The 21,132-nt window shown below is 45.0% G+C and overlaps 1 protein-coding gene across 3 annotated transcripts in view; it reads left to right on the top strand.

Moving 5' to 3' along the window:
* The window catches only part of RSPRY1 (ring finger and SPRY domain containing 1), a 69,542-nt gene extending 48,607 nt beyond the window's left edge, over positions 1-20,935 (top strand). For all 3 annotated transcript variants that reach the window (XM_068260694.1, XM_068260696.1, XM_068260695.1), the window contains exons 11-15: positions 3,439-3,550; positions 14,695-14,797; positions 14,878-15,030; positions 17,492-17,596; positions 18,792-20,935. In XM_068260694.1, coding sequence (XP_068116795.1) covers positions 3,439-3,550; positions 14,695-14,797; positions 14,878-15,030; positions 17,492-17,596; positions 18,792-18,888 — 570 coding nt within the window. In that variant the 3' untranslated portion in view covers positions 18,889-20,935. The remainder of the gene's footprint in view (positions 1-3,438; positions 3,551-14,694; positions 14,798-14,877; positions 15,031-17,491; positions 17,597-18,791) is intronic.
* The last annotated feature ends 197 nt before the right edge of the window (positions 20,936-21,132 follow it).

Here is a 21,132-nt window from a genome sequence, read left to right as displayed (position 1 = left end):
ATCCAGGCAGTGGAGGACGGCGGCGTGGGAGCGATCCAGGCTTATGGGGCTGGAAGAAGCCCCAGGTATGTAATAAAAGCTTTTTTTTTTTTTTTTTTTCTCTGGTTCCCTTTAACTTAATATTTGGTTGCACACCCTTTGGAATAAATAACTGAAATCAGTGGCTTCCTATAACTGTCAATGTGCTTGTTACACCTCTTTACCGGGAAATCTTCATTTGCAAACTGCTTCAGATCTCTCTTATTGGAAGGGCACCTTTTCCCAGTGAACAAGGATCGGCAGCATGAGTGTCTGTCCACATGAGCCTCTATATAGTAGTGATCAGGTATCGCCAGCATGAGAGTGTCTGTCCGCAGGAGCCTCTATATAGTAGTGATCAGGGATCGCCAGCATGAGTGTCTGTCCACATGAGCCTCTATATAGTAGTGATCAGGTATCGCCAGCATGAGAGTGTCTGTCCGCAGGAGTCTCTATATAGTATATAGTAGTGATCAGGTATCGCCAGCATGAGAGTGTCTGTCCGCAGGAGCCTCTATATAGTAGTGATCAGGAATCTCTAGTATGAGAGTGTCTGTCCACATGAGCCTCTATATAGTAGTGATCAGGAATCTCTAGTATGAGAGTGTCTGTCCACATGAGCCTCTATATAGTAGTGATCAGGAATCTCTAGTAATAGTGTCTGTCCACATGAGCCTCTATATAGTAACAATAACAATAATATTTATATAGCGCTTTTCTCCCTGGGGACTCAAAGCGCTGTGACCCTGCATTATGCAGTCTCAAAGGCTAGGGAAAAGAGGTGAGTTTTTAGCCTTTTTTTAAAGCTGTCCAGAGAAGGAGCCTCTCGTACTGATTGTGGAAGTGAGTTCCATAGAGTAGGGGCTGCATAGGAAAAGGCCCGAGCACCAAATGTTAAGTGTATCCTGGGAATAACCAGCTTCATCTTGTTGGCAGAGCGGAGGGTGCGTGGAGGGGCATAAAGTTCCAATAGAGTAGTGATCAGGAATCTCTAGTATGAGAGTGTCTGTCCACATGAGCCTCTATATAGTATATAGTAGTGATCAGGTATCGCCAGCATGAGAGTGTCTGTCCGCAGGAGCCTCTATATAGTAGTGATCAGGAATCTCTAGTATGAGAGTGTCTGTCCACATGAGCCTCTATATAGTAGTGATCAGGAATCTCTAGTATGAGAGTGTCTGTCCACATGAGCCTCTATATAGTAGTGATCAGGTATTGCCAGCATGAGATTGTCTGTCCGCAGGAGCCTCTATATAGTAGTGATCAGGAATCTCTAGTATGAGAGTGTCTGTCCGCATGAGCCTCTATATAGTAGTGATCAGGTATCGCCAGCATGAGAGTGTCTGTCCGCAGGAGCCTCTATATAGTAGTGATCAGGGATCGCCAGCATGAGAGTGTCTGTCCGCAGGAGCCTCTATATAGTAGTGATCAGGAATCTCTAGTATGAGAGTGTCTGTCCACATGAGCCTCTATATAGTAGTGATCAGGTATTGCCAGCATGAGATTGTCTGTCCGCAGGAGCCTCTATATAGTAGTGATCAGGAATTTCTAGTATGAGAGTGTCTGTCCGCAGGAGCCTCTATATAGTAGTGATCAGGGATCGCCAGTGTCTGTCTGCCTTAGCCTCTATATAGTAGTGATCAGGGATCGCCAGCATGAGAGTGGTCTGTCCGCAGGAAGCCTCTATATAATAGTGATCAGGTATCGCCAGTGTCTGTCTGCCTTAGCCTCTATACAGTAGTGATCAGGAATCTCTAGTATGAGAGTGTCTGTCCGCAGGAGTCTCTATATTGTAGTGATCAGGGATCGCCAGTGTCTGTCTGCCTTAGCCTCTATATAGTAGTGATCAGGGATCGCCAGCATGAGAGTGTCTGTCCGCAGGAGCCTCTATATAATAGTGATCAGGTATCGCCAGTGTCTGTCTGCCTTAGCCTCTATATAGTAGTGATCAGAAATCTCTAGTATGAGAGTGTCTGTCCGCAGGAGTCTCTATATTGTAGTGATCAGGGATCGCCAGTATGAGAGTGTCTGTCCGCATGAGCCTCTATATAGTAAGTGAACAGCTCTGACTTTCAGTTTACAAATATGGGAAATTACCAGTAAAATGCAGCTAAATAACTGCCCATTGTGACCACAGGAAAGTGTTGGTGATGCTAAAGAGGAAATCTTTTCAGCCGATTAAATGTGACAAAGATAAAGAAATAGAGCTTTATGCTGTCTATGCCCACAATAGGTAAGAATCCCTCTGCTTACCTCTCCACATGATAAGACACCAGCATATTGGAAAAACATTTTTTTTCAACACAAAACCGGTATGACAACGCGTTTCACTGGTACTAGCCTGTTTCCTCAGGTCAATTCAAAGAGTTGTCCCTCATTCGGTAGTAGCAGTGAGCATGAGCGCCTTTGATAGGTGCTCTGATATCAGAGGCGCTCATGCTCACTGCTACTACCGAATCAGGCACAACTCTTTGACTTGACCCAAGGAAGCGGGCTAGTACCCATGAAATGCGTTGTCATACCTGTTTGTATTGAAAAAAAATATTTTTCCAATATGGCGGTGTCTTCATCTAGAGCGGTAAACCGACTGCCTCTTCTTACTAATTGTGGGCATATATAGCATACAGCTTTAGATATATCAGGACTCCTCCACCATGGTTAATTGTATAGTCCTAGACCTCCAGAGGAAGTGTACAACTTTGCAGTCTTGAACTATAAAGTTTCAGAGGAGTGCGACCACCCAGCATCCAGCTTCACCTGCACAACAGAGTGGGGGCGGTTATTTCTCCCGCAGGCGCATACAGTAGCTGCAAGGATTGCAACCTACCATACCTTTGTGGGTATATCATCTATCACACTTTGTTCCAATACCTAACGTTACTGCACCATTGGGCTCCTGGTCTCCCTCATTTTCTCTAGGGGGCGCTACACCCATCCTAGAATCCCTCCATCTTATAAAGAAATAGAGGCATTATTCTCTAATAAGCAGCGTGGTCCACAATTATAAATAGGGCCCCGAAAGCCTAAGCTCTTGATAGACTTTTGTTACCTGAAGCAATCATTCTTGATCAGTTTGGAGACAGTCTCTTGCCTGTACAGGAGTTGCTGCCTGTTTCCTCGCCAGCAACATGCCTCCTTCTCGTTCATCCCCCTCCCCTCTCCATTGGACAGTAGAAGCTGCTTGGCACCATGGGAAATTGTAACCCTCAATGATCATGAAAGATGTGTGTGTGTGTGTGTGTGTGTGTGTGTGTGTGTGTGTGTGTGTGTGTGTGGTGTGTGTGGGTGTGTGTGTGTGTGTATATAGCATGGTGCAATCATATGATGCATATACTGTGTCTTCTGTTCTGTGTGTGTAAACCATATCATTACCATATGCTGCATATTACTGCTGAGACTTGTGTTGTCGTGTGTGTATAGGAAGGCTACGGCATCGGGGATGACGAGTATTCCTGTGCGTATGATGGCTGCAGGCAGCTGATCTGGTACAATGCCAAGAGTAAACCTCACCAACATCCCTGCTGGAAAGAAGGTAGGAGCTATGTCCTATACACCACACCCCCACATCAGGAGGGCGAGCAACAAGAGGACCAGCAAGACTGGACTTTTAAATGCTTGTCTGGTATTCGATGGTAATGGTTTGGGTCATATCAGATCACAGTGAGATTGCTGAAACGTTAGTGGGCTATAAATGGTGATGTCATATACAGCAACAACTTATGTTTGTTACATCAGAACAGACAATTTAATTTTTTTTCCCCATGGTGAATACTGCATGCTACTTACCTATTAACTGCCACAGAACAGCTTCTAATTAAAACCACTTTAGCGGTATGGACGAGCTCAGCTCGTCCATTACCGCCAGATGGTGCCGCTCAGGCCCTGCTGGGCCGATTTTGATGAAATAAAAAGCAGCACACGCAGCCGGCACTTTGCCAGCCGCGTGTGCTGCCTGATCGCCGCCGCTCTGCGGCGATCCGCCGCGAGCAGCGGCAAAAGAGGGTCCCCCCAGCCGCCCGAGCCCTGCGCAGCCGGAACAAACAGTTCTGGCCAGCGCTAAGGGCTGGATCGGAGGCGGCTGACGTCAGGACGTCGGCTGACGTCCATGGGCGACGAGGAAAGCCAAACAAGGAAGGCTGCTCATTGCAGCCTTCCTTGTTACTTCTGCTTGCCGGAGGCGATCGGAAGAACGCCTCCGGAGCGCCCTCTAGTGGGCTTTCATGCAGCCAACTTTCAGTTGGCTGCATGAAATAGTTTTCTTAATTAAAAAAAAACCCTCCCGCAGCCGCCCTGGCGATCTCAATAGAACGCCAGGGTGGTTAACTTTTCGGCAGTCCTCAATGTGTCCTGATATGACCCAGGCAAGGATTGCAAACTTTTACCTCCCAATACCAGACACTTTTTAGATCTAGTCTAGGTTTTCGCTGCTTTTCTGAGAGCTTGCAGTTGATTAGTGCTTTCTAAGAGCTTTAAAAATCGCTCCCATTCACTTTCATTAAAATCGGAAAAAATCGCATACGTTTTTGTGCATATGCGATTGTGGCGATTTCCCCCCCCCCCCCCCCCCCCCCCCCCCCCCCCCCCCCCACCCCCCCCCCCCCCCCCCCCCCCCCCACAATTTTAATGAAAGTGAATGGGAGTGGTTTTTAAAAAGCACTCAGAAAAGCACTTCTAGTGTGTCTGAGCCCTTACTGTTCCCCAGATTTCGTAGATAGACCTCCAGAATCCCAGGTTTTCTTCCTGGGAAGGTCACTATATGCACAGTGTTTGTAAGTTCTCTCAGGGTACTCTGGGTTTCTTCCAAGTACTGCACTCTCCTCCTGTGTCCCAAAGACATACTAGCTGGATTGACCCTAGACTGTTATATGGACTATTAGCTGCTTGGAGGGACAGCTAGTGAATTAAATACATTCTGTGAAGTGCTGTGGGAAATGTGACCTGTATATTCATGCTTAACCACTTGAGGACCAGAGCCTTTTTCTCCATTCAGACCACTGCAGCTTTCACGGTTTATTGCTCGCTCATACAACCTACCACCTAAATGAATTTTACCTCCTTTTCTTGTCACTTAAGGGGCCCATACACTCAGCCGATTTTCTGGCCGACCGATAGATCCCGATCGATTGATCGTTTGCAAATCCTTTGGCCAATCGACCGATCGATGGCCGATTTCGATGGATTTCCATCGACCAGGCAGGATGGAAAATTTAGGTCGATCTGATGAGATTGCTTATCAGTTTGCATTGGCCTTAATGGAAATCTGATGGCAAAAAAATGCCATCAGATCGAATTTCAATAGATTTCAAACTGAAATCTATTGGAATTCTATCCTGGTAAAAAATGTTCTAAAAACGCATCAGATAGATCATCAGATGCATTTCTTATCTATCTGCTGCCAATCTGACGAGTGTATGGGCACCTTAACCAGCTGAGCGGTCAGCTCGTCCAGTACCGCCGGAGCCTGCCGCTCAGGCCCTGCTGGGCCGATTTGGCTCAAATAAAAAGCAGCACACGCAGCCGGCACTTTGCCAGCCGCGTGTGCTGCCTGATCGCCGCTGCAGTGCGGCGATCCGCCGCATGCAGCGGCGAACGAGGGTCCCCCCAGCCGCCTGAGCCCAGCGTAGCCGGAACAAAAAGTTCCGGACAGCGCTAAGGGCTGGATCGGAGGCGGCTGACGTCAGGACGTCGGCTGCGTCCATGACGTCACTCCGCTCGTCGCCATGGCAACGAGGTAAGCGAAACACGGAAGGCCGCTCATTGCGGCCTTCCGTGTTATTTCTGGCCGCCAGAGGCGATCAGAAAAAGATCGCCTCCGGAGCGCGAAAGTGGGCTTTCATGCAGCCAACTTTCAGTTGGCTGCATGAAATAGTTTTTTTTTTATTAAAAAAAAACCCTCCCGCAGCCTCCCTGGCGATCTTAATAGAACGCCAGGGTGGTTAATACAGCTTTCTTTCGGTGCTATTTGATTGCCGCTGCGAGTTTTACTTTTTATTATATTCATCAAAAAAGACATGAATTTTGTCAAAAAAATGACTTTTTTAACTTTCTGTGCTGACATTTTTCAAATAAATTAAAATTTCCTATACATTTGAGCGCGAAAGTTATTCTGCTACATGTCTTTGATTAAAAAAAAAACCCATTCAGTGTATATTTATTGGTTTGGGTAAAAGTTATAGCGTTTACAAACTATGGTGCCAAAAGTGAATTTTCCCATTTTCAAGCATATCTGACTTTCTGAGCACCTGTCAGGTTTCATGAGGGGCTAAAATTCCAGGATAGTACAAATACCCCCCAAATGACCCCATTTTGGAAAGAAGACATCCCAAAGTATTCAGTGAGAGGCATGGTGAGTTCATAGAAGATTTTATTTTTTGTCACAAGTTAGCGGAAAATGACACTTTGTGACAAAAAAAAAAAAAGTTTCCATTTCTTCTAACTTGCGACAAAAAAAAAATGAAATCTGCCACGGACTCACTATGCTCCTCTCTGAATACCTTGAAGTGTCTACTTTCCAAAATGGGGTAATTTGCCACTGTCCTGGCATTTTGGGGGGTGCCTAATTGTAAGCACCCCTGTAAAGCCCCTGCAAAAAAGTGCCACACATGTGGTATTGCCGTACTCAGGAGAAGTAGTATAATGTGTTTTGGGGTGTATTTTTACACATACCCATGCTGGGTGGGAGAAATATCTCCATAAATGACAATTTTTTAATTTTTTTTTACACACAATTGTCTATTTATAGAGATATTTCTCCCACTCAGCATGGGTATGTGGAAAAATACACCCCAAAACACATTATACTACTTCTGAGTACGGCGGTACCATGTGTGGCACTTTTTTGCACTCATTGGACTTTGGGCCCCTTAGCACAGTTAGGCTGCAAAAAAGTGTCACACATGTGGTATCGCCGTACTCAGAAGAAGTAGTATAATGTGTTTTGTGGTGTATTTTTACATATAACCATGCTGGGTGGGAGAAATATCTCTGTAAATGACACATTTTTGATTTTTTTTACACACAATTGTCCATTTACAGAGAGATTTTTCCCACCCAGCATGGGTATGTGTAAAAATACACCACAAAACACATTATACTACTTCTCCTGAGTATGGCGATACCACATGTGACACTTTTTTGCAGCCTAGGTGCGCTAAGGGGCCCAACGTCCTATTCACAGGTCATTTTGAGGCATTTGTTTTCTAGACTACTCCTCACGGTTTAGGGCCCCTAAAATGCCAGGGCAGTATAGGAACCCTACAAGTGATCCCATTTTAGAAAGAAGACACCCCAAGGTATTCCGTTGGGGTATGGTGAGTTCATAGAAGATTTTATTTTTTGTCACAAGTTAGTGAAAAATGACACTTTGTGAAAAAAACAATAAAAATCCAATTTCCGCTAACTTTTGACAAAAAATAAAATCTTCTATGAACTCATCATACACCTAACAGAATACCTTGGGGTGTCTTCTTTCTAAAATGAGGTCACTTGTGGGGTTGCTATACTGCCCTGGCATTTTACGGGCCCAAAACTGTGAGTAGTCTGGAAACCAAATTTCTCAAAATGATTGTTCAGGGGTATAAGCATATGCAAATTTTGATGACAGGTGGTCTATGAGGGGGCAAATTTTGTGGAACCGGTCATAAGCAGGGTGGCCTCTTAGATGACAGGATGTATTGGGCCTGATCTGATGGATAGGAGTGCTAGGGGGTGACAGGAGGTGATTGATGGGTGTCTCAGGGGGCGGTTAGAGGGGAAAATAGATGCAATCAATGCACTGGGGAGGTGATCGGAAGGGGGTCTGAGGGGGATCTGAGGGTTTGGCCGAGTGATCAGGAGCCCACACGGGGCAAATTAGGGCCTGATCTGATGGGTAGGTGTGCTAGGGGGTGACAGGAGGTGATTGATGGGTGTCTCAAGGTGTGATTAGAAGGGGGAAATAGATGCAAGCAATGCACTGGCGAGGTGATCAGGGCTGGGCTCTGAGAGCGTTCTGAGGTGTGGGCGGGTGATTGGGTGCCCTAGGGGCAGATTAGGGTCTAATCTGATGGGTAACAGTGACAGGTGGTGATAGGGGGTGATTGGGGGTGGCAGTGACAGGGGCTGATTGATGGGTGGCAGTGACAGGGGGTGATTGATGGGTGGCAGCGACAGGGGGTGATTGATGGGTGATTGACAGGTGATCAGTGGGTTATTACAGGGAATAACAGATGTAAATATTGCACTGGCAAATTGATAAGGGGGGGACTGAGGGCAATCTGAGCGTGTGGGCGGGTGATTGGGTGCCCGCAAGGGGCAGATTAGGGTCTAATCTGATGGGTAACAGTGACAGGTGGTGATAGGGGGTGATTGATGGGTAATTAGTGGGTGTTTAGAGGAGAGAAGAGATGTAAACACTGCACTTGGGAGGTGATCTGATGTCGGACCTGCGGGCGATCTATTGGTGTGGGTGGGTGATCAGATTGCCCGCAAGGGGCAGGTTAGGGGCTGATTGATGGGTGGCAGTGACAGGGGGTGATTGACAGGTGATCAGGGGGGGGGGGTAGATGCATACAGTACTCTGGGGGGGGGGGTCTGGGGAGAATCTGAAGGGTGGGGGGGTGATCAGGAGGGGGCAGTGGGCAGGGGGGGGGGGGGATTAAAAAAAAATAGCGTTGACAGATAGTGACAGGGAGTGATTGATGGGTGATTAGGGGGGTGACTGGGTGCAAACAGTGGTCTGGGGGGTGGGCAGGGGGGGTCTAAGGGGTGCTGTGGGCGATCAGGGGGCAGGAGGGGGGGAAATCAGTGTGCTTGGGTGCAGACTAGGGTGGCTGCAGCCTGCCCTGGTGGTCCCTGAAGTTATGTTAAATTCTGGCTAAGCCTTTACGCTGGGTTCACACTTGTTGCAGCCATGCCGTGAATGGTTTCACACTTATTTTATGTGTTGTGACGCTCCTGCTGTGTCACAATGCAAACAATGTCAATCATATGACCCCGCGGAAGAGTGCGCCAACAGGGTCACATGCACAGCGCCGCCTCCATTCAGTGACGGACTCCCTGCCGGGCAGGAAGTGTGTCACTAGGATTCCCATTGGTATGCACATGGGCGTCGGGACATAATGTGCTCTGTTCACGCTATGTGCATTATCCATAAACTTGCATTACCCCAAGCTGTGTGTGTTAAGTGCGATGCTTGCCGTTACGCACTGCAGCCCTTGCGTCGGATACTTCCAATGCACTGCAATGAACCACAATAAGTGTGAAAATCGCCAGACTTCCATTGCTTTTAGTAGAATAGGATAACGGAACACAGGTTTCACCTGCAAGTATAAAAGGCGCCTCAGTGTAACATTTTCCCAATGCTTTTTTTTTGTTTTGTTTTTTTGTTTTAATAATAGATTTGTACATTGCCTGTGTCCATGTCCAGTGCCTGTATACCAGAAGGTGGCGAGTTACAGGAAACTCATTCCACCCTCTTCCTCTCTTGTACAGATGCATTGCCGTGGCAACGGCTGACGTGCCATTTGGAGAAGGACCTGAGCTGCACGGCTTTCCGCTGGCCCAATTCTGGTAACGTCACTGTGACTGACAGCGATATCAGCCAGTGGAAAGCTCTGCAGCTCGGGTCCATTGGGGGGAAACTCTACAACATTGGCTTCTCAGTCCATATACTTTCATGTATGCCTTGGCATAGCTCTGCCTGTGTGCTCAGTACCTCTGCTGTTTGCACAGCCTAACGATCATATGCAGGAACCAGGCAGCAGAAAAGCATGCTGTACCTATATGTAAAATCACATGAACATATTGGTGTACCTTTGCCGCTCTTCAGTCAATTGTATCTTCCTGCAAATGTTGCTGGAACTAATCCAGCATAACAGCAGTTACTGTGATTCTGCTTCATCTGTACTTACAGTGGCCTGGGGGACACAGTGTTGTCATATCTCGCCCCCCCCGCAACCACAGCTCCACCATTAAGCCTCCCACTTAACAGTCACTGCAAGACTGTGAAAGTGTAATCCTGTGGCCAACAAGCAGGCAGAAGTGGTCGCTCCAGTAGGTAGGAGATGAGTGTGGATAGAATTATGGCTTTGGGACATTCAAAACTAATTAAACTACAGGGTTCTTAAAGTTTTTTTTGATAGTTTTAAATTAAACTTAATCAGAGAGATGGTCTGGAATATGTACAGATGATTAGAAGCTTGGCACTCCTTTTTCAACCCTTCGACTCAACACACACACCATAAAATCTTGGTTGTACAGATTTACCAAATCTATGTAGTATAGGGGCCAACAGAGATGTTGGGCCGACTTGCTTGATCGGGTGCGTGGCGGTAACGGCGTACAATTTTGGGATGAACAAGAAACCCCAGTTGCTGTCCCCCCTAATGTTAAGTGTGCCCCGTGCATGGTATACATTACCTGTCCGCGACCTCCGCTTGTCCCCACTGGCTTTAGGTGCATTCTGCTCTTCATACACGCGCGCCCCACGTGGTTTCCTAGTAATGGCACGCGTATAACGTCAGACGTCATATACGCGCCCACATTGCTAGGCAACCACGTGGCGTACGTGTATGAAGAATAGAGGGCGCCCGGAGCCAGCGGGGACAAGTGGAGGTCGCGCACAGGTAATGTATAACATGCACAGGGCACCCTTAACATTAAGGGGAAAGCGGAGTGGTGAGGTGGCCGGATGCGGCGTTACAAGGCAGAATCCAGATCGATTTCAGCACAAAATTTATGGGGAATCGGCCTGTGGTGTATGGGCAGCCAACAGATCTCTCTCTAATCAGATTCGGGTAGTAGTGGCTGACACGTAGCGATAGGTAGATTGTAGTGACCGGCAAGTAGATGTACGGCACGTAGCGATAGGTAGATTGTAGTGGCCGGCAAGTAGATGGCGGACACGAAGCGATAGGTAGATTGTAGAGGCTGGCAAGTACATGGACGGCACGTAGCGATAGGAAGATTGTAGTGGCTGGCAAGTAGATGGCCGACACGTAGCGATAGGTAGATTGTAGAGGCTGGCAAGTACATGGACGGCACGTAGCGATAGGAAGATTGTAGTGGCTGGCAAGTAGATGGCCGACACGTAGCGATAGGTAGATTGTAGTGGCCGGCAAGTAGATGGCCAACACGTAGCGATAGGAAGATTGTAGTGGCTGGCAAGTAGATGGCCGACACGTAGCGATAGGAAGATTGTAGTGGCCAACATGTGGCGATAGGAAAATTGTAGTGACCGGCAAGTAGATGGCCGACACATAGCGATAGGAAGATTGTAGTGGCTGGCAAGTAGATGGCCGACACGTGGCGATAGTAAGATTGTAGTGGCCGACACATAGCGATAGGTAGATTGTAGTGGCCGGCAAGTAGATGGCCGACACGTGGCGATAGGAAGATTGTAGTGGCCGGCAAGTAGATGGCCGACACGTAGCGATAGGAAGATTGTAGTGGCCGGCAAGTAGATGGCCGACATGTAGCGATATGAAGATTGCAGTGGCCGGCAAGTAGATGGCCGACACGTAGCGATAGGTAGATTACATTTGAATTGGGTAGGAGGCGCCCGGTCTAGGAAGCATCATAGTATGAGATAACACTGTAATGGATAGTTCCTCCAATCACTATAAAGTATGGAATAATAAAATTGTCCTACCCCATAGGTGTTTGGCAGAATATAAAAGCACGTGGGAGTACACGATTAGGCTTTCGAATTTTTATTATTGTAAATGGTGCACTTCGACAACGCGTTTCTCGGCTCTCAGCCGCTTCCTTAGGTCAATACAAGTGCCTTTAGAGATAAATGGCAGCTCTCAGATAACATTACCGCAGAGTATATCTAAAATTTCTATATTTCTATACATCATAATACATTTCAAATATAAAACAGATCTATCAAGATTATAAAAGTAATAAAATAAATTATACACATCAATACATCCATCCATAAATAAATAAATAGGTCATTAATATGAATAAATATATACATATCCAGGATCAAACATATGAGTTTCAGAGGGGAAGTCTTACAAAACTCTAACAGTATTGCGCACACACAAATGTACATGCACTTTTGTTTCCAAATAGAATTCTGGTTCTTAGTATATGTCCGTGTATCACAGATTATGTTCTAGACATATGTTTAAACCTTCTGGTTGCAAAGTGTTCAGCTGGAATATCCAATACATCTCTCTCGCCTTCAATACACTATGTCTGTTTGGGGTATTTTCCCCGATTTATTCAATTGGACAGACTGTCGTTCCGTCTATGGACTGATTGTGAAAGTACCTATAGTGTCGTGAGAGACCGTGTTTTAGGAAACCTTTCTGGATGTTCCATTTGTGTTGTCCCCATCGTGATCTAAGGGATTGGGTTGTTCTGTCTACATATTGAAGTCCACAAGGGCATGTGATCAAATATATGATAAAGTCACTAGAGCAGTCAACTGCACTCTAGATCATAAATGTAGTGTTGGTTATAGAGGATGTGAAGCTTTTTTGATCTGTTTGGAGTAGCGGACAGCATAGGCACCGTGGTTTCCGGCACAGTGTGCTGCCCTTTCTAGTATCGGTTCTGGATCCAACTGTGCAGTTAAGCTATGCAATATGCAGACTACAATAGGACCAGTGATTTCACACTGGTCCTATCTGCTCCATCGCACCTATCCCACAGTGATATAAGCCCATCAGACGCTGTATTCTTAAAGGGAGCTATATCCTCTCTCCCCCCCCCCCCCCTCCTCCTTACACATTCTATCAAATTCCCACCTTTTCTACCTCACTATCAGCCTAAGATCACTATTATTAGAGTACCTTGTCCATATGAAATCAATGATGTTACAGCTCATAGTAGAGGAAAAGTGTATGTGTATGTATATGCATTTATATACATATATAGTGATGCGTATATACGTAGTTGTACATGGAATGTAGGCATGCGTATATGCGGTATGTTTGTTATTATTTTTATCTTATTCTATTTGGAAACAAAAGTGCATGTACATTTGTGTGTGCGCAATACTGTTAGAGTTTTGTAAGACTGCCCCTCTGAAACTCATATGTTTGATCCTGGATATGTATATATTTATTCATATTAATGACCTATTTATTTATTTATGGATGGATGTATTGATGTGTATAATTTATTTTATTACTTTTATAATCTTGATAGATCTGTTTTATATTTGAAATGTATTATGATGTATAGAAATATAGAAATTTTAGATATACTCTGCGGTAATGTTATCTGAGAGCTGCCATTTATCTCTAAAGGCACTTGTATTGACCTGAGGAAGCAGCTGAGAGCCGAGAAACGCGTTGTCGAAGTGCACCATTTACAATAATAAAAATTCGAAAGCCTAATCGTGTACTCCCACGTGCTTTTATATTCTGCCAAACACCTATGGGGTAGGACAATTTTATTATTCCATACTTTATAGTGATTGGAGGAACTATCCATTACAGTGTTATCTCATACTATGATGCTTCCTAGACCGGGCGCCTCCTACCCAATTCAAATGTAGTTGCTTTCCCTCATATATATTTTATATTGAGGGTGATCTAGTCGAGTTTTTCCGACAAAAATATCACTTTTACCAGGAGCAGCGACCAGCTGGGGAGCAAAAGGCCGAGTGGAGACGGTACTTCTCCACCTGCGAATACAAGTGGTTGCCTTGGCTGCAACCCACACTTGTGAGTATATACTCTATTGTTTTCACCATATCCATATCTACTAATGATATTGCACCAGAGTGGGCTCCCGGACCTGTTTGTGTTTTTCTCATCGCCTTTCGATAGGTAGATTGTAGTGGCCGGCAAGTAGATGGCTGACATGTAGCGATAGGAAAATTGTAGTGGCTGGCAAGTAGATGGCTGACACGTAGCAATAGGTAGATTGTAGTGGCCGGCAAGTAGATGGCTGACACGTAGCGATAGGTAGATTGTAGAGGCTGGCAAGTAGCGATAGGAAGATTGTAGTGGCTGGCAAGTAGATGGCCGACACGTAGCGATAGGTAGATTGTAGTGGCCGGTGAGTAGATTGAAATTGCCAGCAGGTAGTGATATCTAGATTGCAGTGGACAGCAGTAACTCTTGAGCCCCAGGGATTCAATACATCACCCTTCTGCCCACGTAAATAAACAGCCAACCGTAAATAAATAACTTTAATGCATAAAATAAAGTGCATGATTCAATAAATATATAAATAGAAAAATTATAATAGATCACCCTCATTAATTGACTAGATGAGCAATGAATGACTTGTGCATTTAATGATTGTATTAAGAGCTTACTGAGGATAGCAACCTGATGCTAAGCTGAGCTAGCTGTCATAAATGATGAAAGAAACACAATTCTTTATAGTGGCAGTGGCCATGTTCCTGGGGCCAGTAATGAATATTGTCCGGTGACCATTTTCTAGTGGTTGTGGTGGCAGTGTTTTTTTCTAACGGATGGAGCCCGTCTGCGAGACACTGTTCGCTGGCCCCCAGACACACTCTGGCCCCATGCTCCAGTCATCCCTGTGATGCCCTGTAGGTGGCCCTGCATATGACTATGGTAGGTATTAGATTGTGAGCTGCTCTGAAGGCAAGTTAAATGACAAGACAACTTACTCTGTACAGCACTATGGATTATGTCGGCGCTATATAAATAATAATATATAAATGAGTCTTAGTACCTGGATTTAACTCTTTCCTTGTTTCAGGTGATACTGTTGGCTTTTTGTTGGATCTACACAAAAAGTTGATGATTTTCTCCTTAAATGGAAACCAGCTTCCCCCTGAGAAGCAAGTTTTTTCTTCTGCAACGTAAGTGTCGGATGTTTTTAGAACTTGTTTTTATTGGGTGGGATGTTTCTCCACTAACACAGAGCTGCTTTTCTCTCTAGGTCTGGATTTTTTGCTGCAGCGAGTTTCATGTCTTACCAGCAGTGTGAGTTTAATTTTGGAGCCAAGCCCTTTAAGTATCCTCCTGCAAACAAATTTAGCACTTTTAATGAGTATGCTGTCCTGGCTCCAGAAGAGAAGGTCATTTTGCCAAGGTAGGAGCTTTATAAACGTCTCAGATTTACACTTGGTGCCCAGCTTTGCGCTTTGTCTGTTATTCACTAAAAACATGGAATATATGAAGTGATGTTCACATTCTTGCAAGCAATCCAGTCCCGGGGCACTTTGGGTTAAGCATCGGCTTGCTATTTCCAGATCCCCAGACTGGAAGCCTCCAGAACAGTCACTCCAGTTCTTTAAATCTATTCTTTGTGTAAATAGCTTCCTGCAAAAGTCTGGAAATATTCAACAAAAATACACTTATAGGGAAAAACCATGAGTGTTAGTATTCAGTAGGGCTTCCATTGATGAAGAGGTATTGCCTTCACTAGGAAGGTCTCTGTGTCCTGTTTCTTCTGGTAATGGAAGTCATGGAAAGGTAAACTCAACTGCTTTTGATTGACTTGGCCACCACCCTCTTACCATTTTCCATGTGGGGAAGAAGGGTGTAGATTAAAGAAAGGATGACCAGGGACCATGAGAAAGGCAACCTGAAATGAGGGATATGGAGGCTGCCATATTTATTTTCTTTTAAAGAATACCAGTTTCCTGGCTGTCCTGCTTATCTTTCTGGCATCACTAGTGTCTGAATCACACACCTAAGCTGCTGCATGCTTGCTTAAAGGTACTCAGAGCATAAGTAAAATGTATACATACCTGGTGCTTCCTCCAGCCCCATCCGCTCGGATCGCTCCCACGCCACCGTCCACCAATGTCTGCAGCGCCGGTACCGGGTCCTGCACTTCCGTCAGTCGGCTCCAGTCTACGCAGGAGAAGTGCGCTCTGTCCGTATCTCCAGTGGCTGCTGGAGAGATATGTAGAGGGTGTACTTTCCTTATGTCAGACTGGCTCTTACTGGCAAGTAGATGGCCGACACATAGCGATAGGTAGAGTGTAGTGGCCGGCAAGTAGATGGCGGATATGTAGCGATAGGTAGATTGTAGTGGCCGGTACCGGCGCTGCAGACATCGGAAGACGGCGGCGTGGGAGCAGCCGGATGGGGCTGGAGGAAGCCTTAGGTATGTATATATATATATTTTTTACTTATACTGAGCTCTGGTACACTTTAAGGCAGAGTTCCCCAACACTGTCCTCAAGGCCCACAAACAGTGCAGGTTTTGCAGGAAACCACAAACATTTACAGGTGAGATTATTAGTGCTTTAGCATTGCTGATTAACCACCTCTCTGGATATCCACAAAATATGCACCGTTGGTGGGCCTTGAGGACAGGGTTGGGGATCACTGCATTAAGTTCTAAGGCTAAAAGTATTAAGGTAGCCATACATCTTGCGATGATGGGCAGATTCAAACAAGAGACAAATCTCTCTCTAATCGAATCTGATTAGAGAGCGATCTGTTGACTGCCTATACACCACAGGCTGATTCACGATCCATTTCCTGCTGAAATTGATCCGGAATCGACCTTGTGCCGCCGTGTCCGACCCCCTCACTGCCCCGACGCTATCCCCCTAATGTTATATGTCCCTCCCCCAGTGCCCAGTGCAGTTATACACATTATCTGTCCGCGGCCTCCTGGCTCTGTGCGCCACGTGGTTGCCTAGTAACGTGGCCACATGTGTAACATATGACGTCATACGTGCGCCCTTACTAGGCAACCACGTGGGGATAGTGTGTAAGGGAGAGCAGAGTGCCCCCAGAGGACAAGCGGAGGCCATGGACAGGTAATGTATAACTTGCACTGGGCACCAGGGGGCACTTAACATTGGGGGGAGAGCGCTGGGGGTTTCATTGGGTTCGTCTATCGTCCTGAAATTGCATGCCATTACCACTGCGCACAATATCGAGCAAGTCGCCCCAACATCTTGCAGCATGCACGATCAACTTGTGCAACCAATTTCCCAAAATAGGTCGCATTGTCTGTTGGGCATGCATTTGGCGGCACAGATTTTCAACAGATTCATTTACAATAATTGAATCGGATGGTCGATCAGCTGTCAAGCCACCTGATGTACGGCTATCTGTACAGGCAGAGGATCAGCAGGGCAGCCAGGCAATTTGCGTTGTTTAAGAGTAAATAAATGTGGCAGCCTCCATATCCCTCTCGCATCACAGGTTCCCTTTAGTGAGGACAGTATTCTGTTTCTTCAAAGCATGTTAATTTGCTTGTGTTTCCTAAAGATGAACTTTAAACTACACTTCCACTTCTATAGCAATCCCCAAAATTGAAAAATGTTCAGCTGCTGTAGTTGCCTTTTGCTCACCCTCCCACCTCCTCTGTCCATTAGCGTATCTGTCTGTATGAGTCACTTATAAATAGCCACCCAAAATTATTGTCATTTTGTGCAAGTAATTTACCATGTATACATAACTTTTTACTAGTTTCTGCTGCCTTTATAAAATACGTTTTATTTTTTTATGTCTTATGTATAAGTACTGGAAATAGTTGGGGATGCATTAATTGCACTTAAAGTAATACTATATTCTGTTTTATTTAGACACAGACGCTTAGCTTTGTTAAAACAAGTCAGCATCCGAGAAAACTGCTGTACGTTATGCTGTGATGAGGTAGCAGACACGGAACTGAAGCCTTGTGGGCACAGGTAAGCCATGGCCTCATACTGATGTTATCCTAGGACAGTCTGAGGAAAAAAAAAAACAGACCCTGGAGGAAAGAGAGATGTTGACCAGAAGGGAGACAGTAGTGTAGTGTATGGTTCAGACAGCAAAACATGGGCAGCACATAGTGCGTAGCTCTCTTGCCTTGCAGCGGTAGGTCCCTGTTTCGAGTCCCAGTCAGGGCACTATCTGCATGGAGTTTGTATGTCCCTCCCCCCCCCCCCCCCCCCCCCCCCCCCCATTGGTTTCCCCTGGGCACTCCAGTTTCCCTTCACATCCCAAAAATATACAGAAAGTTAATTGGCTTCTCCCTAAAAAAAAAAGAAAAAGACCCTAGACTATGATTGAGAGATATAGATAGATAGATAGAGTGATAGATATATCGAGATATAGAGAGATAGAGATATAGGACTGTATACTCTGTAAAGTGCAAGGGAGGATGTCAGCGCTATATACAGTAAATACTAACATGGGTGTGAATACAGCAATAAAATCAGACAGCTGAGTGACCTGTATTTAAGTCCCGAGTTATGGCAGATATTTAACAATGGCCTGTTGATCTGGATTTACTAAAGCAGTGTTTCCCAACCCTGTCCTCAAGGCCCACCAACACTGCATGTTTTGTATAAAGCTGCAGAGGTCCGCTGTTTTATAAAACGCTATTTACCCTTTTAATGTATTTACATTAAAATGGTAAATAGCGTTTTATGATCGGCAGAACGGTGCGCCATTTTTTACTCTGCGCCATTTTTGACTGTATGCAGTTAATCAGCTCTGCTGCAACACTGATTACTCCACCATTGAATGTTTGTGGTTTCCTGCAAAACATACTGTTGGTGGGCCTTGAGGACAGGGTTGGGGAACTGTATTAAGCATCGCCAATCGCCTCAAAGGAGCTGCAGTAGGGATATATAGTCATGATATGTAGTCATGGCCACACGAAACCTAACAAAACGGTCTGGAGGAACAATCATTTCAAACTATCGATTGGGAAGACCATGTTGTACCACCGATCTCTGCCAGATTTTGATCATTATGATTGAATCGGCTGGATGTCGATGCCGTAAATCGAGTAATGTATGGTCAGCTTTACTTTGGCTTTAGTAATGCTTTAAGTTGCTGAAGTGTAAATTCTTGGGTAGCAGATCATAAGATTCCTCTCTCTCTCTGTCCCTCTAGTGATCTCTGCATGGAGTGTGCTCTGCAGTTGGAGACCTGTCCACTCTGTCGACAAGAAATTAAAACTCGAGTCCGTCAAATTTCTCACATCTCATGACAACGGTGGAATGAACGCAGGAGGATTTTCTTGGCTTTCTTTTTTTTAAATGAGATACAGTATACAAAGGAAATCTCACAAAACTTTTTATATCTGCTTCATTTGATGGAAATGGCCATATTTTATAGGAGTGGTTGAACAAGAAGGAACTCCCATGTGCTGTATTGGCAGTTGACCGTAGACGCGATCCGGTCGCAGAGCTTATATTCAGCTTTGATCCCTTAGGGTACCTGTAGCATCGGGGCGTCACTTCCAATGTGCTCCGCCCACTTTGGCAGCATCGCCGCCCTCTTTGAAGAAACCACAACTGCTGTGGGGCCAGTCGCAGTAAATTTAACCTTGCCTCATGACACCTAAAAATGTAATTTTGACACTGTTTTTCTCCATTTGGTTCTGGAAAAAGGGTTTGCACTAAAGTTAATGCATCGTTTTATTTGCAAAAACAAACTAACTTATTGTACCATACTGCAAAGTGTCTATTTTTGCCAGACAAAATACAGTATTTGACCAATGTTTTCTATTCACGTGGCCTTCTGCTGGTCAGTAGTTTTACTTATAAACTGTGGATTCCAAGTTAATTGTGATAAGTTAATCAACCACTAGGTCTTAATTTATATTAATTCCAAAGAACCTTTGGTTAAAAAAAAAAAAAAACAAGACAGGATTCATACAATATGCAGATATTTACTGTACAGTTTTTGTATTGTGTGCATAGTCGTGGTTTATAGACTTGGAGAGTGCTTTACAATGGTTAAAATTTGATATAACTGGGTAGGTTTCTGAGATTCTGTTCCAGGCAGGTAGGGATTAGCAGCTTTGTTACCAGATCTCTACCCAAGACTTGTAAGACCTGTTTTTTTTTGTTTCGTTTTTTTAATTTATAGAGGTGACTTGTACAGATGCAACTGAGTAATCAGATCATCACAATGAAGAACAAAAATTCTTCTAACATGCAAACCAATGGAGGAAATTAAAGATTGAAGTGGAACTATAATATTCTCTCTGCTCCAATATGTTACCCACACCATAAGAACTGCTAGAAAAATGATGAGGATTTGCAAAATAGTCACTGAGAAGGTTTAATAGACTGTGTTTCACTTTGCTCAGAAGCTTATCAGTTACATGCTTCACTGCCGCAATGCTACCCAATTGTTTTGCTTGATATTTGCAGTTGGTAAAGGTGAGAAAGTGTAGTAGAAATGGGTTTATTTTTCTGAATGAATTTGATATAATACATCCATTGTCATGGCAGTTGCCAGCCCTTCTGTATTCTGTGCTGGGAAGACTTGTGATTTTTATACAAAATGACAGTACTTTGGGACAAAAGCAAATAGGATAATTGTATAGGCAATAAAGAGTAGGGTGAATGAGCTTTAGCTGAATACTATGCCAGACTGTAGGCCTGAACGATTTTAGGAAAAGATTGAATTGCACGATTTCTGTCAGAAATTGCGATTTCGATTTGATTCACGATTTTCTTCAAATCAAGCTTCAGCATGTGCCTCATCCCGACTACCTCTGTATAAAAAAGGTGCCGGGGGGGGGGGGGGGTATAGCTGTCAGGAGGAGGAGTGACAGCAAACAGAGTAAACCTGGCGCTATGATTTATGAGTCATTATAGTTTAAGCCTCATATACATTCACACAATCACTGTATATGATAGTGTTAAAAACAGTCTCTACTCTCATAATAAGCCAGAGGTAATGCATAAGGTATTGAAGAGTAGTACCTATGCTATTAGTAGTACCTATACTACTAATATAGGTCTGCCGTATACTACTAATAGGCCTGCCGCTCGCCCAGCTGAAGATGCACTAGACCAGGGTGTCAAAATCAAATAAACAGGGGGCCAAAACTAAACCACGTTGAGGGTCAATGAGGACTGGCAGAGAAGGGGGGGGGAGGATATCATGGCACCTGCCCCTTGTTTTTCCATGCGGCACATATTGGGGGGGTTGGAGGAGATATGAGTCATGCCACAGTGGCGGTGGAGTCAGTTAATGTTAGGCGTGGGGTAGGTACTGGTAGGGTAAAGGTAAGCTGTGGGGGGGGGGGGGGGGTTACACAGATACACTCGCTGATACATACACTTCTCCAGCTCTCACTGATACACACATCCTGCAACTCACACTCACTCACTCTCACTGATACACACATCCTGCAACTCACACTCACTCTCACTGATACACACATCCTGCAACTCACACACTCTCTCACTGACACACACACCTTGTTAATTGAATC

Source organism: Hyperolius riggenbachi, chromosome 11, assembly GCF_040937935.1.
Source record: "Hyperolius riggenbachi isolate aHypRig1 chromosome 11, aHypRig1.pri, whole genome shotgun sequence".
In the NCBI taxonomy this organism is placed as follows: Eukaryota; Metazoa; Chordata; class Amphibia; order Anura; family Hyperoliidae; genus Hyperolius; species Hyperolius riggenbachi.
This window is presented reverse-complemented; position numbering and strand designations above follow the sequence as displayed.